Raw genomic sequence first — 18,300 nt, 5'->3', positions numbered from 1 at the left:
TTATGGCAGACACACTCTGCAGAACCTTCGCCCCCCCTCACGAATGGATGCTTCACAGAGAAGTTTTCCTAGACCTGATACACAGGTGAGGTGTTCCACAAGCAGACCTTTTTGCCTCCCCACTCAACAGGCAGATGCCCAACTTCTGCACAAGGAACCCACATCCACAAGCTTGGAAAGTGGACGCCTTCTCCTTCTCATGGGGGGGGGTGCACCTGTTTGCCCCCCCCCCCCTTTTCACTCTAATGCAAAATGTCCTCCTAAAAATTTATGAGGACAAACCAAATATCCTACTGGTGACCCCCTATTGGCCGAGACCGCATTGGTTCCCCCTCCTATTTTCTCTAGTCAAGGGCAGTCACCACAGGTTACCCCACCGTGTAGACCTGCTCACACAGAACAAGGGATCCCTGCTACGCCCACAGGTGAACAACCTAAAATTGGCCTTATGGGTGATAGGATTCTAATCCCTTACAGGCACCTTTATTCAGAGGATGTACTCAATGTTCTGCAGGAGGCCAGAAAACCTAGCATTAAGAGAAACTATGTAGCTAAATGGCACAGATTCCAATTGGTGTTGTAGGAACAACCAGGACCCCCCTCACTACTCCAATTCCAAGGGTTCTATCCTACTTTTGTGAGCTACTCCAATCAATACTAACATATTCTTCAATCAAAGTCCATTTGTCTGCCATTTCTGCCTGTCTGCCCATTTCACCCCCTCTCCATCCAGACTGGAAGTCAAACTTTTTCTGAAGGGAGTCCTCCACATCAAACCCCCACGAAAACCCATCCCTCTTCCGTGAAACCTCAACTTTGTATTAGAAAAACTAACCTTGCCCCCCCCTTTGAACCAGCACACACTGTTTTCCTGAAACTATGCACACTGAAAACAGTACTGCTAGTAGCCCTCACCTCCGCCAGGAGGGTCTCAGAGATCTAAGCCCTCATGGCCACCTCTTCTCCCTACCTTGTTTTCCACAAGGACAGATTAGTCCTCAGAACCAATGACCAAGGTAGTTAATGAACTTTCTCTGAATCAATCCATTTACCTACCAGTTTTTTACCCTCATAAACAAAATGCCTTAGAAAGGACACTACATTCCCTGAATGTACACAGACAACTCCGATACTACTTAGACAAAACCAGAGAGATCAGGAAGTCAGATCAGTTGTTTTTTTCCTTCCATCCCAGGGCCCTAGGAAAAGCTGTCTCTAAGCAGACCATTTCCTCATGGATCTCTAAGTCCATTTCCTTGTGCTACTCCCACCATAGGAAATCCTTACAAGGTAATATTAAACCTCATTCCACCAGGGTAGCTGCTTCCTCTACTGCCTTTTTCAAAGGCGTAGACTCCTCTTCCAATTTAGAAGCAGCTACTTGGACCACAGTACACACCTTCATAACATCCCATGCTAGAGCAGGATTTGCCATAACTATCCTACAGGGTCTACTTGACCACAGGAACCCTTCCTCCTCCCAGGTTCATACATAAAGCTCTGGTACTCTCCCTACTGTTATGAATGTTGCAGCATGAGAATAGAAGGACATAGAATAGTTGTGTAAGAACTTATCATAACCTTAGATGTCCTTCTCTTCAATGTTGCCGTTTTCAGTCCCACCCACCTACCCCCCTGTCTCTTTCTGACTACTACCACAGGTATCACCTGTGGGCACATTGTCATAATCTCTCCTGGTCTCAACCTACACAGTCATTCTACTGCCCTGGGACTGACCTACATGTAAGTCTAAGGGTCTCATATTAGGACCCTCCAGGTCAAACCTCAGAAGCTCTACTATATGTGGCAAAACAATTCTGATGATGGTACGTGCAGACATCGCTGTCATACCTGATGTCAGTTTATGGCCCTGGTAACAGACGTCACACATACCCTCCTGAGACAAGGACTTTGGTATACTGGCCGGACAGTGATGCTGCAAGCAGCAACTCCCTACTGTTATAAATACTGCAACATAGAAGAGAAGGACAGCTAAGGTTATGGTAAGTTCTTACACAACTGTTCTTTCCATGCGGAATGCTTTGATAGATGTGCATGGTAATGGAGTGGTGGTGCCACATTACTATGGATTCATTTATGTTTTCCCCATTGTTGCTATGGGGAACCAGTATGCATGAGAACCATGGCATAATGCAAAGACTTAACTTATCATGTGAGTTTAGCAGTGCAATAGTGTTATGGTAGGTATGTGGAGTTGTCGGTTGGAGTGCTGCAGTAAAGTGAGCAAATGTTTAAATTCATGTTTTACATTATACCAGAAGTTAATTGTAATGGTTTGTTCACAAAAGATAAAAATGTTAGAACTGCATCAGGCTGCTTCAGTGACTGAGTTTAATTTTCTAGATGCCATTAATCAACATGTTGACCTTCTGAGTGCCACTATTACTTTATGCTACTACTGCAAGCAAATGCATCCTTAGTTGAATAACTTTAGATACAGAGACTCTGAGGATGCTAACTGTTTTATTTATTTATATTTGTTTAGTGGGGTAGGACATTGATCCCAAATGATGAATTGTAGGCTCGCTCCGCACAAATAGTAACAGAAAATTGTGCATCATCTGGGTGTTAATATATAAAATACATGAATATAAGAAACTGCACATATACGTAGAGTAAACATATATATAGTATTGTGCATTTACATGGAACTGTGGCAGGGCTAGCCACCCGGTGGTGTAAACCTTGGCTTTTGATTGTCACTGTTGAAGTGATGCCACAGTCCCACGGACAAAAATGGGAAAAAGGGGTTATGGACGGATGGATGGATTTACATGGAAGTTAACATATCTGTTGAAGTCAAACAAATGTTTATTGTTGTCTTACATAATGAAGAAAAAGTGAAAAAGGGTGATAGGAAGGACATAAGGAGGATGAGAGGGAGTTGGAGAGTGAGCTTGAGTGTAGCCTATGTAGTTGTAATCAGGCAGGATATCATCTGTAAATTAGTAAGCCTCCAGTTGAGTATGTGAGGGTGTGGATTCTGGGGAGTTGTGTTTGAACAGTTAGGCATTATCTACCAGGTAGGTCAGCAGAAGGTTGAGAAATAGGTGCATAAGTAGAGAGTGAAAGGTGGGTATCAACTCTCAACAGCATTATCATGACTGACACATTTATCTGTTCTTTTATTCATCCACTTTTTCCAAAGCTATTGTTACACAATGCAAACCAAACACAACTGTCAAAAAGCACTGTATTTTTTTTTACTGTTTTTCAGGTGTGAAATTATTATGCAGTCACAAATTGCTTTTTTGCCGTTTTTAATAGAGTTCACTGAATAATTCCTTACAGTTGCGTAATAATTTTGAATTATCAAAGCTGTGCAAGCCAGCATTTAGCATTGATAAACACTTGTTTTTTTTTAGTGTGCACTAAATATTTGTGGTGTTCTTCAATGTGATACTCTTCTCCATAGTGTGCTTTTGGTAGTGAAGAACACAGTACATCAGAATAGAAAATAAGAGAAAGCCTGTTTCCCCCTTGAAAAGCTGTGAGACCTCCACTGTGCCTCACAGGGAAGAAGTATCTTCTGACAAAAATCCACCTAGAAACCTGTGCGTAGAAGGTGGGTAAATACAGATGTAATTAGTTACCATTACAGGGACCTATTCTCAAAGATCAGCTGTTATGGTAGTACCCCACACAGCTGTACATTTCTGGTAATGTGTAGAGAAGCACAACGGCTTTTCGGAAGCTTGACAGAGGCTGACTTGGTGAGATATGATAGTATATGCTGGATATAGACTTGAACCTTCCCATTACCTTCCTGACATACCTGAAAAATTATTTGGTAGAAGTATAATTCTTTTAAAAGTGACAGTAACACAGGTTAAGGAAAACTTTAGCACCTCCATCATTATGTACATCGTAGAATATGACCTTTTTGTGGTTCTGTTACTGTGGTTTGTGTTGTATTTTTTTCATCACTGCGGTATTATGTTTTTTTTCTTTGTAGGACTTTGCCCTGAAACTCTTTGATAACATTATTACTAAACAGAACTGGACTGATGATGGATTCCTGGTTGATCGCAAGCTTCGCTCTGCAATTTTATCTTTTGCCTGCAGACACCAGCATCTTGTATGTGTACGGAATGCAAAACAGATGTTTGATGACTGGATACATTTTCCATACAATGCAAGGTATGAAGCTTTACTATCCTCTTCTTAAGTCGCACCTTGCACTGAAGGCAAAGTGTACAAGCATCCTGAGTATTTTTTTGCTAGGGATAGTCCTGAGGTTCACTTTATGGTAGCACTGATGGACACACTTACCCAGCAATTGTTGTCTGAACAGGTTTTCTCAGTTACTGAGGCCAGCTTTTGTGAGGAGAGGTTCTAGCTTTTTCCAAATGAGGCAGAAGCCGGGCTGAAAAGTACTCTCTCTGGTGTCTTCCAGGAACAATTTGCATAACTCATACAGTCATGATTTCCTCTTCTGAGGATATTTTTTTCAGACAGATTTTTTGCTGTCTTTAATAGTGGCACTTAGGAGTACACATGCCTCTTTCTGCTACATACAGCAGCATTGCATGCTAGCTATAGAAGGGGTATGTCTGATACGTTGCCGACTAGTTATGTGCTGATTGCATAGTTCAGAATTTTTTAAACATTATTAAACATGACATTTTTAAATGTGACATACACACAGTAATAAAGAAAAGCTGTAATTATAATTTCATAATTATTTTGATACAGTATAGATATGTTTTTGTTTTAAAATTTTTCATTGACTTCAGTGTTATATAAACTGCTCATTTCCTACCTTCCCTTAAATTTCACCCCCCCTGCAAACATTATTCTGCATGTATGTACACAAATTCCATTTACAGTGGATATAAAAAGTGTACACACCCCTGTTAAAATGCCAGGTTTGTGTGATACAAAAAAATGAGACCATAATAAATAATTTCCAAACTTTTCCCACCTTTAATATGACCTATAACATGTACAATTCAATTGAAAAACAAAACATCTGTTAGGGGAAAAATATAAAAAATAAAAAGCATACAATAAGCTGGTTGCATAAGTGTGCACACCCTTAAACTAATACTTTGTTGAAGCACCTTTTCTATGTGCACATTGCTGTGTTTGTTTGTTATATCAAACTTTTAACATTTTGGGTCTTAGTGACTTTCTTTAATCTTATTCTTGTCATCGATCTTAATATGTCTAGACATCTTTCTTAAATCAAGCATCTGTTCCCTTAGATTATTTTCATCTAAACTAAGGGCACATTCTTTGTTCTCTCTTTCCTGAAAGGGGTTATACAGAAACTTCCAGAACATATTCCTGTGACATATTTCTTTAGCTTCATCCTGTGTCATCCATTGCTCTTCATATGGGAACTTACTGCAAGTCACATTTCATCATAAATACTCAGTATAGGGATCTAAACCTCTTCTGTAACATCAGCAGAATTGTTTGGAGGGACCCAGTATATCTCACAGAGGATACAGCTGTTGTGGAACAGACTCTCCATCCACATAAAAAATGTCATCCCTGTCCATTTCCAGTGCAGCTTAGATCTATGGATAGGAAACAGAAACTGCATCCCAGGACTGCTACCCTGTACTACCAGTCGACAGAGGCACCTCCTAAATACTTTATACCATGCATGGGTCCCCTCAAGTTATTTTTGGTATGATCCCAGTTATTCTCATTAGGGGTAGTATATAGTTATTCACCATGGGATGGGTAAGACCAATCTATAACCAAATGGGATAGGTTATTTCAAGCAGAAAAAAAGGGAAGGGTTTAAAATGGCCTGCAAGGGCAGCTAGCCTAATACTTACCTATGAACCTGTAATTATTTCTTTTTTTTTTTATTTTATTTATATTTGTTTTCAGGGGTAGAGCACTGATCTCCATGAAACTTTTTCAGACTCAGCCCAGGAGCAGTGTTTGGTTGTGACTTGCTCAGTCACACAGTTGGGCAGTGGAGGCTGAGGGAATCGTTTATTGGATGATCTGGGTTATTCTCTATAAGTATTGGGACGTAGCGGTGGGATTATACTGCATTTAAATCAAAACTCTGTACTGTCAGTACATTTTTCAAGTGCTCATGTAAATTAAACGTAAGCAGAAATAACTGAAGTCTGTTACGTCTTCTTCTTCTTCTTTCGGCTTTTCCCAGTTAGGGGTTGCCACAGCGGATCACCTGTCCGCTCATGATTGGCAGTGGAGTTTTACAGTGTCGAGTTGCCAGCCCGGTGCCCATCCTTCCACAGAAGGCACACATACACACACGCACTCACACCTAGGGCCAATTGAGTGTCCAATCCACCTGCAGCATGTCTTTGGGATGTGGGAGGAAACCGGAGCACCCGGAGGAAACCCATTCGACCACAGGGAGGTCATGCAGACTCCGCACAGAAGGCACCCCAGCCGAGGATCAAACCGGAGAACCTCTTGCTGTGAGGCGGCAATGCTAACCACTGCAGGTGAAAAAAGAATTAAATGAACCGAACAGCACTCAAAACCTCAATACAAGTTCAACTCTTATTTCATTGATAGTATAGCATCTCTAGCCAAGGATTCTGCAACATCTACTCCTAAACATGCCCAGCAGCCTTGTACCACCACTTCAAACCTGTGCCCGCATCCTATTTAAAACTACTCTTAAACTCAAACCATGCTGTACTTTAACTTATGACGTTCCAAACAAGTACCTTAAAATAACAACCAATAGAACTGTCTACACTGTCTCAATCCTTATAAATAGGTCAGTCCAGGAATCCCACATTCCTCTTTCTGGAAAAAGTCACACATTGTCATACTGCTCAACCTCTTAGCACAAATAATCTGAGCAAAGTCTCAGAGAATGGGGGGACAAAGGCCCAAAAATAGGGACAGATTTTAAGTATTGCTCTTGTACACGAGAAAGTTGCTAAACTAACAGAATGTCTTAGCATGCATTTTTCTGAAGTCTGAAACACAAATGTATATCACAATTTTGTGACTTCATTTCTCAGATCATCCCAGTGATTTGTTAGAAAAATCACAAATTTTATGAGGAACAGACTATAATGAGGCAAAAATCTGGACATTCTGTGAAAATCTGTACAGTTGAGAGGTATGCATTATCCCTCTGCACAAGGGAGGAAATTCAGCAGTCATATGGCTCCCTCCAAAATACTTGAAAATGTATTTAAAAACAATTGGTAAACTATCTCCTTCAGGAAGAACTCCTGTTCCCCACGCAACATGGCTTCCATCCTTCCCAAAGTACTAATACTGAACTTTTAACCTATATAGGTACTGTCAATAAAGCTACAGATAATGGCAGGCTAGTTTCCCCCTTATTTCTAACCTTGTCTAAAGCCTTCAACACAGTTTGTCACAGTAAACTTCTACTTCAAATGCCTTCATTAAGTCTCTCTCAACCCACCCTTGTATGGTTCAAAAGCTACCTAATCAGTAGGTATCATTCAGTAAAGTGGCACTCTGTCCTCTCTTCATAACTCCTATTCATCACTGGTATACCACAAGGCTCCATCCTTGGTTGCCCCTCTCTAACATTCTCACCAACACCATCCACAAAATAGGCCTCCCTAATACAGTACACAGATGACTGCACGCTCATTTGCACATCTGACCTAGCACACCTCCAGAAAATTACTCAGGAAGCTTTAACAGCAACTTAAACATGGCTTTGTAGCTCACAGCTCATGCTCACCCCTTAAAATAAACTACTACTTTGCTTCCTCAAAATCTCCATTCCATGAAAAAACAAAATGTAAAGTCCCCTCTCTTGATAATAAAACACTGAAGTAATTTCTTATAGCAAATTGGTAGGGATGATAGTGGATGATAATCTTAAATTCGACCTGCATATACAAAATTGCATAAGAAAAACTTATCTGAAAACTCGGGATGCTTTATGGAGACAAAAACTTTCTCACAGATGCAACTAAAGCTACATTTGCCACTAGTTATCTCCTCCTCACACTTCTTTATGACTCTCCCATCCTTACTTTCCTTCAGGCATCACCAATATCAAAACTTCAAGAATGCTATAATAAGGTTGCTAAATTTTTAAAACCCACCACTGTATAGCACTAAAAAGCCTAAATTGGTTAGAACTACCTCATCAACTAACACATACACAGCTTCTTCCCACCTATAAAATTATCCAGAATCCATCTACTTGTCCAGCACTAAATAACATTCAGCACAGCCATGTTCACAGTTGGTTAACCTACCTATGAACCTATATTGGATGGGTAATAGGAAATTCACCCCGGGGATCACTTCTGTGGTTCTGCTTGACAGGGGCACAGGAAAATAATTTTCTTGGGTGGCGAAAGCCAGGGTACATTTTTGATTAGGCTTGTATAGGCCCTAGGGCCAATAGCCTAGTAACTACCTATGAACCATTACAAACCAGTGACCAAAAACTCATCTGCCCACAACCCTATCAAATTTCCTGGGCATTTTTGTTTTATTTTATTTTAATTTATTTATTTGACATTTGTTTACCGGGAAGGTCCGACTGCACATGCAGTCCATTTTCAACGGAGGCCTGGGGAGAAAAGTTTCACATTACAATGTAGTATTAACATGACAGTATACATCCATAGTAGTTTTATATAATGCAGTACAGCATATGTGATTGAGAACAAGTGTATATGTTCAGCAAATGTCTTATAATGAGAAACTTGTTTACATTGTAGGGTAATGAGGAAAAAAGTGACAATAAACTATTGTATGCTGATCGTTAATTATTTTACAGTGTGTGAGGTAATAAGAGGTAGGTTAGTGGGTATAGCAAGAATAAGGGTGCCTGGTAGAGGTGAGAGTGAGGTAGTGATAAAGGATATGCTGTTAAGTGATGTGTATGGATGGTAAAATGTATGTGAAAGTTGAGAGAGTAAGTGAGTTGCTAAAGTGGTGGGAGTAGTCTAGGGTGGGTGGTGAAGTTGTCGAGTTGTGTATTTGTGTTTGTATTGATGGTATGTGGGAAAGTGAGAGAGGTGTGTTGGGGGGGGGTGTAGAGTCGTCCAGGATTTATACAAGTGCAGTGCCATGTGTTGGATAGGTGGGCTTTAAGGAGCTGTTTGAATTTGAAGGTGTTGGTAGTAGCTATGATATGCTGAAGGACTGTGTTCCATATCTTAGCGATGTGAGTAGAGTGAGTCTCCAAAACTGTTTGATTTTTTTAACTTTCAGTAGAAATTTGTCGGAAGATGTCAGTCTTTTGTATCACTGGTGTGGGGTTGTAGAACATTTTGGAGATGGACATTAGTTAGGTTGGTATTTCATGGAATGGGCAGCTGTTAACAAGGTGTAGTTTAAGAGATTGGGCAGCTCAAGCCAGTTCAGTTTTGTCTGTATTCGTACCGTGTTGCTAAGGCCTGGAACTCCTTATCTCTATTCATCAGGTCTGTACTCTCCCTACCATCCTTCAAAAGCATTCTAAAAGACATTTGCTGGCTCTGTTCCTGCTCAACACCTGGATAAACTTTATCCCTAAATGTGAACATATACCTGTTCATACCTTACATCTCCTTACTCTTCCTTCATTCTCTTCCGTACTTTCATCAATTTCTCTCCCTGGCTTTCTGTCTAAATGTTACATAAGCCTGCTTTCCTCTCACTTCATATTGCAGTTGATGTTTGTATTATACTAACTTACCTTTAATTTCTGTATAAACTGGTTAAAATTTCTTTCACTAGTAAATTATTATCATATAACTTGTATCTGTTCTAAGCAATGATCTGAAGGAGTTACTTCATTTGCTCTGCAACCTGTGGGTATCGGATCCGATCTCGGATCCGAGCCGGCAGCTTCACAAGCTACAAGATCCGAGCTCCTAGCTCCTCCCTCTACCCATAATCCCCTGCCACTAACTGTATTACCTCAGATCGTTTTTGCCGCGGCTGAAGACAGCTACTTTTTGAAGAGCTCCTTAGCTAAGTTGGTGAGACACTTCCTTTTTTCTCTTAGAGAAAAGCTTTTTCTCATAGTTTGATTGTTGTGTGTTTGTTTAGTGTCCCTATAGACAGTATAGTTAATTAAATAGTTTTTTTTTTTGTGTAGTAGTGTTAGTTTTCTGTGTCCACCCCTCTCCCACTTAGTGTTTGAGTGTGCGTGTTTGTGTAATGGCTGAAGGGCCCAAGGCCGTTTTTTCAAAATGTACTGAGTGTGGCCATAAGCTTTCTTCTGCTGATGGCCACACTCAGTGCGTTTTGTGCCTGGGGGTGGCCCATTTTTCAATGGCTTGCCAAATATGTGCAGCCTTTAACCCCCGGGCACTTAGGGACAGGAAGAGTAAGCTGATCCTGGCGGGCTTGCTCCCCCAGGATTCAGCTGCTTCTTCCTCCCCCTCCAAGGCTCAGGCTGTCTCTTCAGCCCCAGTGCCTTCCACTCCCCCCGCTCAACCGGGGACTCAACCTCACGATTTGGGTTTGAGTTCGGGGGACTCTGGTGCCTCTTCCTCTAAAGAGAAGAGGCACAAAGATAAGGAGAGACACAGGTCTCAAAAAAGGCGGGCTGAGACTCAACCCTCAGCCCTGCCATCTAAGCTGGCTAGCTCTCCCACGAGGTTTCCCGGATCCTCCCCCTCTCAGCTCCATTCGCCTCGTTTTTCGCCGGAGCCGGAAGGGGAGTACCGGTCTTCCTCGAGGTCGTCGAGGCGACCCTCCCGGCCTACCTCGACGACTTCCTCCAGGTCGACCAGGAGCCTCACCGACGCAGATATGAATCGGATGATGCGTCGATTCTTGCAGACCCAAATGCAGATGGGGGTGCTCTTGCCTCCCCCCCCCCCCCTCGGGGGGGAGTGCGGCCTCTGTCTTTGCTCTGATCACTCCTTCTCCAACCCATTTTCGGGTTTTGGAGTCATCGGATCCGGGCCCTTTTGGAGCCGGGGATTCGTCGGCACTGATAGCTCCGGTCTCTTCGATGCCAACCATGCCCTCGAGTTTTTCGGATCCGAGTTCTCGGGGCCGAGTGTCGGATCCGGGGGAGTTGATGTGTCTTCCGCACCGTTGAGGTCAGAGTGCACTTCTCTCTCGGATCTGACCGCATCGGCTCAGACTCCAGTCCCTACCTCGGAGCCGAGGAGATTGCTCTCGGAGCCTGGGGAGAGTAGTTCTCCTTCGGCTTTTGAGGTAGTGGAGAGGGTGCTGTCGAGGTCCTCCAGGTCCCCGGTCCGGGCTTCGGATCCTCCTGCACCCCCGCTGCATATGGGTCTATCCTCCGTCATCCGTCCATTGGGACAGCCTGCCCAAGCCCTCCTTCGGTTCCCGTGGAGGAACAGGAAGCCGTTGACGAGCCCTCCTCGGACAGTCCCACCGAGGAGGTCCCTCATAAACGGAGGTGTAAAAGGAGACACCTGGACTCCCCTGAGTCCATCACCACAGATACGGATTTGGATGAAATGGAAGGTTCCCCAAGATCACCCCCCGAGGATGTCTACTTTGGAGACATCACGGAGATGTTGCGTATTAGAGGGGGGGGTGGTCTGCCCAAAAACCTTCCACGGATGAATCCGTGTTCCTGGAGGCGTTTGAGGCAGGCCCGTCTACCTCCTGGGTGTCCCCTCCGGCTGACCCCCTGGTAGACCTTATTACTACCAGGGCGTGGAAGGAGCCCGACACCGTGGAGCCAATCCTGAGACGGCCCGACAAAGTCCTTAGCCCTCCATCAGATAGACAGTCGTGGGCCAAGGGGTCTCCGGTCGATGCCATGTTGGTGGCGGCTGCCACGAAGAGAGAACTCGCCCAAGAGAGTTCTTCGGTCCACCCGCCAGATAAGGAATCTCGGGTGCTGGACTGCATTGGGAAGTGGATGTTTGCTTCAGCGACCTTCTCTGTGAGGGCACTGAATTATATGGCACATACCATTAGGCTACAGCGAGACTTGATTAAGGAATATGCTGCAGCACCCCCGAAGTCCATGTCGGTCGAGGACAAGAATGTGTTTTCGACTCGTATGGCCACTCTAAAATCCATATCTAACACGTCCATGCGGCTATTCTCTCATGCAACGGAGGGAGCCGCTAGGGCCAGCAGAGCCGGGGTCGTCTTGTAGCATCATGCCTGGCTCCGCCTTTGCGATTTCACGGAACCCTTCAAGGCGTCCTTCGCGAATGCACCCTTTGACGGGTCTTCGCTTTTTGGCAAGACCGTTCGCGAAACGCTGGTCCAAAGCGAGAAGGACGGGAAGATGCTGTCTGCCGTCGGGGTCCGCTTCTCTAATCCTCAACGATCCTTCTCAAAGAATCGGAGGGGACAAAAGAAGCTGTGGTTCTGCAAGTCTCAGCAATCACATCCAGCTTCGGACCCCTCGTCCTCCAGAGGCAGAGGAGGACAAGGTGGACGCCGGCCCACAGGCAGAGGGGGGCCGCGTAATTTCGGGTCTAGAGAGCCTTTCTCGGACAGACCCGCGCAGCAGCCCTGAGGGCTTACCCGACGGTCCATCTCTGGAGGCAGTCGGGGGGGCGGTTGACGGAGCATCTGTCAAATTGGGAGTCCATTACAACAGATCGATGGGTGCTCCGCGTCATATCCAGAGGTTACTCCATTCCCTTCCTAAGCCTTCCCCCTACAAGCAGACACCTCCCCGATGTTCCACCCTATCAGAGGGCGGCAGCGGCTTCAGAGGTTTTGAAGTTGCTAAGAAAAAGAGCCATCCAGCCTGTCCCCCCAGATCAGTCCAGATTGGGTTATTACTCCAGGTTCTTTTTAGTGACAAAGAAGATGGGGGACCTAAGACCCATCCTAGACTTGTCTGCTCTGAACCTGTTCATCCCCAAGGAAAAATTCCGGATGGTCACACTTCAATCAGTTCTCCCCCTGCTGCAGGAGAACGACTGGATGTGCTCTATAGACCTCAAGGATGCGTACTACCACATATTGATGGACAGACGATCCAGAAGGTTTCTCCGCTTCTGGCTGGGAGCCAGTCATTATCAGTTCAGGGTTCTTCCATTCGGCCTCACCTCAGCCCCCAGGGTGTTCACCAAGGTAATGTCTGTGGTTGCAGCCCACCTGAGACTTCAGGGCATTCAGGTTTTCCCGTACCTAGACGACTGGCTCCTTACCGCCGCCAACAGGCATCAACTCTGCGTTGCAAGAGATTACGCTCTGACTCTTGCCCAGAGTCTAGGCATCTCAGTGAATCTTCAAAAATCCTTCCTTTGCCCCGTACAAGTCTTAGAGTTCATAGGGGCCAGATTGGATACCCGTGCTTCTCGTGCCTTTCTGACATTGGACAGGCTGAGCAGATGGTCGATTCAGGTGCTTACTCTTCTTCAGAACCAAGCTCCTGCGGCGGAGTTAGTCCTGAGGGCACTAGGGTTTATGGCAGCGGCAATCGGTCTATCCCTTCATGCACGCCTGCAAATGTGGGTTTTACAATGGACCCTCCAGGTTCAGTGGTCGCTGTTACTCCACCCGTTAAGCTCCCCAATTCCACTGAGCAGAGTTTGCAGGGATTCCCTTCTTTGGTGGCTTCACTCTCAAGAGCTGAGGCAAGGGAGACCCTTTGTGATTCCCCCGCCCCAAGCCACGTTGACCACGGATGCTTCTCACCTTGGGTGGGGGGGCATTGTTCAGGCAGAACCGTCCAAGGCACGTGGACTTCCCTAGAGACCGCTCTGCATATCAGTGTCCTAGAGATGAGGGTGGTTCTTCTAGCATTGCAAGCTCTCCACTACCTTCTTCCTCTGGGGACTATTGCAATCCAGACAGACAATATGTCGGTAGTCTGGTACATAAACAAACAGGGGGGAACCAGGTCTTATCCCCTTTGTCGAGAAGCTATGAGAGTGTGGGAATGGGCGATATCCACCAACCGCTTTCTAGTAGCAACGCACATTCCGGGACGGTCCAACATATTAGCGGACAAACTGAGTCGGATAATTCTCACTCTGTACAAGTGGTCTCTCAATCCATCAGTTGCGAAGCAGATCTTCCGCAAGTGGGGTTGGCCTCGCTGCTATCTTTTTGCTTCTCCATTAAACACAAAATGCAGCGAGTACGTCGCAATACTCCTCCCCCCCCCCCCCCGAGAGGGAGACTCCCAGAGACGCTCTTGTTCATGCTTGGCCCTTCTTTATGCTTACCCTCCCCTTCCGCTTATGACGAAGTTCATACAGAAAGCCTCTTGGTTGGGGAGCAGAGTTATCCTCATAGCCCCATTCTGGCCTCGACAGATCTGGTTCCCATACCTGCGGTCTCAAAGTTTAACTCCCCCTTGGATACTGGAACCCATTCCAGACCTGATTTCACATACCGAAGGATGTCAAACCCCGAACCTGGTAAACCTCAAGCTTGCGGCTTGGTTGATCCAGTTCCACTGATGGCTAGGACTCCCGGTATCTCATCACCAGTGAAGGCCATTCTGGTAGTGGCTCATAAGCCGGCTACCAGGAAGATATATAATAGCAAGTGGAAACACTTCTCCATCTGGGCAACAGACAAGGGCCTTGATCCGTTTACAATTCCTATTCTGACAATCCTGGACTTCCTGTCGCTGATTTTTCGGCAGGGAGCAAGTGCTTCTACGGTTAAGGTGCAGTTAGCAGCCATTTCCCATTTTCATGTGGGAGATGGACTAGGATCATTGGCAACCACAAAGTTATCTTTCTCTTGAAACCTCCTGTGAAAACGGTGGTACCCCCATGGGATTTGACGCTAGTCTTGCAAGCCCTGACGAGTCCACCCTTTGAGCCTGCAGCCTCGATTCCTTTAAAATTCTTGTCCTGGAAAATGGCTTTCTTGGTAGCTATTACTTCTGCTAAGAGGGTTTCGGAACTCCAAGCACTGTGTATGAAACCCCCTTATCTTATTTTTCACAGGGATAGAGTGTTTCTCAGGACTAACCCATCTTTCTTACCTAAGGTGGCTTTGGAATCGAATATCAATCAATCAATCAATTTGCCCGTGTTCTTTCCAAATTTTCAGAATAAGGGAGAGTACATATTGCACAGACTGGACGTACACAGGCAACTACGTTTTTACTTGCACGGAACTAAAGATTTTCGCAAGTCTGATCAGTTGTTTGTGTCCTTTGTAAAATCAGCCAGGGGAAGGGCCATTTCTAAAGTGACCCTAGCAAATTGGATTTGTCAATGTATAGTTCAGGGGTATGTGTCTTTAGGCAAACCAGCTCCTATGGGAATACACGCTCATTCTACCCGGTCCATCGCCACCTCAGCAGCTTTCTGGTCCAGGGTTCCTTTGGACGACATATGTTCAGCAGCTACCTGGTCCTCTTCTCATATGTTCACTTCTCATTATAAACTGGATATGATATCAAGAAGTAGGGCTTCTTTTGGCTCCGCGGTGCTTCGGAATATCTTTCCATAAGGCCACCCAGGTTTATTGTCTAGGTAGCTGGGGACTCTGTCCCACAGGTTGCAGAGCAAATGAAGTAACTACTTCAGATAAAGAAGTTATGTACTCACCATAACGTTCCATCTGAGTAGGTACTTCATTTGTATGCAACCGTCCCCCCCTGCCATCCCCCTAACCCTTTTTTGGGTTTTTCTGGTCACCTGAAATATTGCTGTCTTGAGGTTAGGTCTTCGGTATACCTCTGTCGAGGTTATGATTTAGATTGGCCAAAATTGATCTGAGGAAATACAGTTAGTGGCAGGGGATTATGGGTAGGGGGAGGAGTTAGGAGCTTGGATCATGTAGCTTGTGAAGCTGCCGGCTCGGATCCGTGATCGGATCCGATACCCACAGGTTGCAGACAAATGAAGTACCTACTCAGATGGAACGTTATGGTGAGGACATAACTTCTTTTTTTCCATATTATGTCTTGTTGTGTCTTTCGACTTTTCCCGGTTTGGGGTCACCACAGTGGAACTCCGGTCCGCTAATGATTGGTAGTCGATTTTTACATGCCGAGTTACCAGCCCTGATGCACAACCTTCAAGGAAGGTATGCCGATTCACGCATGTCTCCACGCAGAAGACGCTCTAGCTGAGAATCGAACCGGACAACGTCTTACTGTGAGGTGACAAAGCTACCGCAGCACCACCACAGTAAGCATTGTTTCTAATTTGGAATAATTAACTGTAATCTTTATTATTTTTAAAGACTGTAAAATTATTGATCTTAAAATGTTTTGTAATACTTTGGGGCTTTTCTCCTCAGGCTTCTGAAAATGGGCTCCTACCCAGTTGAACTTTCCCAGCAATCAAATGTCAATAAATAAAATTAAATAAATAAATAAAAAGAGCATTTACTTACTGTACAGAGCATACTGTTTGTATCTTTCACATTTCATTTAGTAGTTAAAAAAATACCTAGTATGGCTAGTGATTCTGTTTTATTCACGTGGTAGCGCAGTAGCAAAGTCATGCACCCTTGTTAATTCTTAAATTAATTGAGTTCATATTGCAGTTATGAGTATGCTGCAAAAGCATACTCTCATTCATTCAAAGTTGTGTAATATCTTATATATCGAGTGCTAGCTTTAAATGCTAATGACTAGCTCAGGAACTCCGTATGTCTAGTGATGCGCATTCTTTCTAAACATTCAGTTTGATTAAACAGCTCATGGGCCTAGAAGCTCATTCCCCATGTCTTTAATGTTTACTGAGTATCATGGCAAGCATCCTTTTGATATGTTTTGTCAGAAGTGAAGAAATATTTGAAGCACTGTAGATCTTCAGCTGCAGAAATAAAGTGAAGAAATGTTTTTTTACCTCCAAAAGATTTTGTTTGGAAGTACAGATGTACAATTCAAAGTGGCAAAATGATGCAACTGTAGCCACCGGGCATTATTTCGCTGCAATATATTTTAGCAGAAAACTGGGGGCGTTAGATCCTGAAATTTGACATACACCACAAGTAGTATAGCTGAAAATTACACCACAAGTAGTATAGCTGAAAATCATGAATTCTTTTTATTCTTACTGCAAGCAGAATAGCTGAAAAACATGAAGGTGTAGAGTGCGCCCCAGTTCTGTATGTCACTGGGGGGGGGCCTTTAAAGGTGCTTAACTATTTTACTTTTCTTGAAAAGGAGAAGGATAAAGTTGTAGCAGTACATGAGAAGTTCAGGATTTGAATCTAGAAGGAAATTAAGATTTTCTCATGTTAAGGGCAAATTGTCATACAAAGGCTGTAGGTACTTTATAAAACTGAAGAATGCAAATTAGAGTTGCATAATTCATTAAGAACAGAAATGTTTGTGATATAGGGAATTATACAGAGGGCAAGCTGTTAACAGATATGCCCTTTGCAAAGGATGTGGATATGTGCAGAGCACGTGAAACTGTAAACACACAGTTAAAGTAACTGAAAAAAATGGTGTGTAAGATAAGTCAGAATGAAACAAAATGTATGAAATAAAGCACATATACATTATAATCCTAATGAAGACAAGAGCCTTAAAGTGTATAGAAGGTGTTACGCAATTAAAACCTAAGCCTTATTTATTAGATGTGGCTATCAGGAAGAGATGTATTATCCTGCATGTGAGATTTGTAAAACTACATAGAATTTATGGTAGAAAGAACAAAACGCATACATGGAAAGGCAAGCCCATTCTAAAGAATTTACATGTTGACCAGAAACATGAAAGTGAGGTGTAGGTAGGCACTTTAAATATAAAAAGAACAAGCACAATGAAGTCTGGAAATGTATCAGAGTCATTAAGACAAAAGTGCAAATCATATCGTCAGCATGAAATGCTGTAAATTAATAAGTGAAATGCTGAATTTAATGTAGAAGTGTGTAGAATGTAGATTTTTTCTGAATATTCTTTGAAATTTTGAGTTAGACACAGAATAGACATCTCTGTGCATATTGGTAACATAAGTGGGTGCCTCACAGCAAGAGGTTCTCCGGTTCGATCCTCGGCTGGGGTGCCTTCTGTGCGGAGTCTGCATGTCCTCCCTGTGGTCGTGTGGGTTTCCTCCGGGTGCTCCAGTTTCCTCCCACATCCCAAAGACATGCTGTAGGTGGATTGGACACTCTAAATTGGCCCTAGGTGTGAGTGTGTGTGTGTGTGTGTGTGTGTGCCTTCTGTGGAAGATTGGGCGCCGGGCTGGCAACTCAACACCGTAAAACCCCACTGCCAATCATGAGCGGACAGGTGATCCGCTGTGGCGACCCCTAACCGGGAAAAAGCCGAAAGAAGAAGAAGATTCAATGTGTGATAGACAGGGGCTGCAGAATTTAAAGGGAGAGTGTCAAGATTTTCTGCTACTGTCTTTGTTTTGGTTTAGCTGTCAGGTCATGTGATCCTAATATTTACATTTAGGCTGCTCTGACTCTTTGGTTTAGGCCTGTCAGGGGTTTTCCCCTGTGATCTTC

General features: G+C 44.1%; 1 protein-coding gene across 1 annotated transcript in view; it reads left to right on the top strand.

Annotated features, from left to right (window-relative positions):
* The window catches only part of LOC122795645 (leucyl and cystinyl aminopeptidase), a 1,650,338-nt gene that overhangs the window by 1,262,463 nt on the left and 369,575 nt on the right, over positions 1 to 18,300 (top strand). The window contains exon 14 of the mRNA XM_044063917.1: positions 3,977 to 4,161. Coding sequence (XP_043919852.1) covers positions 3,977 to 4,161 — 185 coding nt within the window. The remainder of the gene's footprint in view (positions 1 to 3,976; positions 4,162 to 18,300) is intronic.

The sequence above is a fragment of the Protopterus annectens genome, chromosome 2.part2 (assembly GCF_019279795.1).
Source record: "Protopterus annectens isolate FY-2018-M chromosome 2.part2, PAN1.0, whole genome shotgun sequence".
Lineage (NCBI taxonomy): Eukaryota > Metazoa > Chordata > Ceratodontiformes > Protopteridae > Protopterus > Protopterus annectens.
This window is presented reverse-complemented; position numbering and strand designations above follow the sequence as displayed.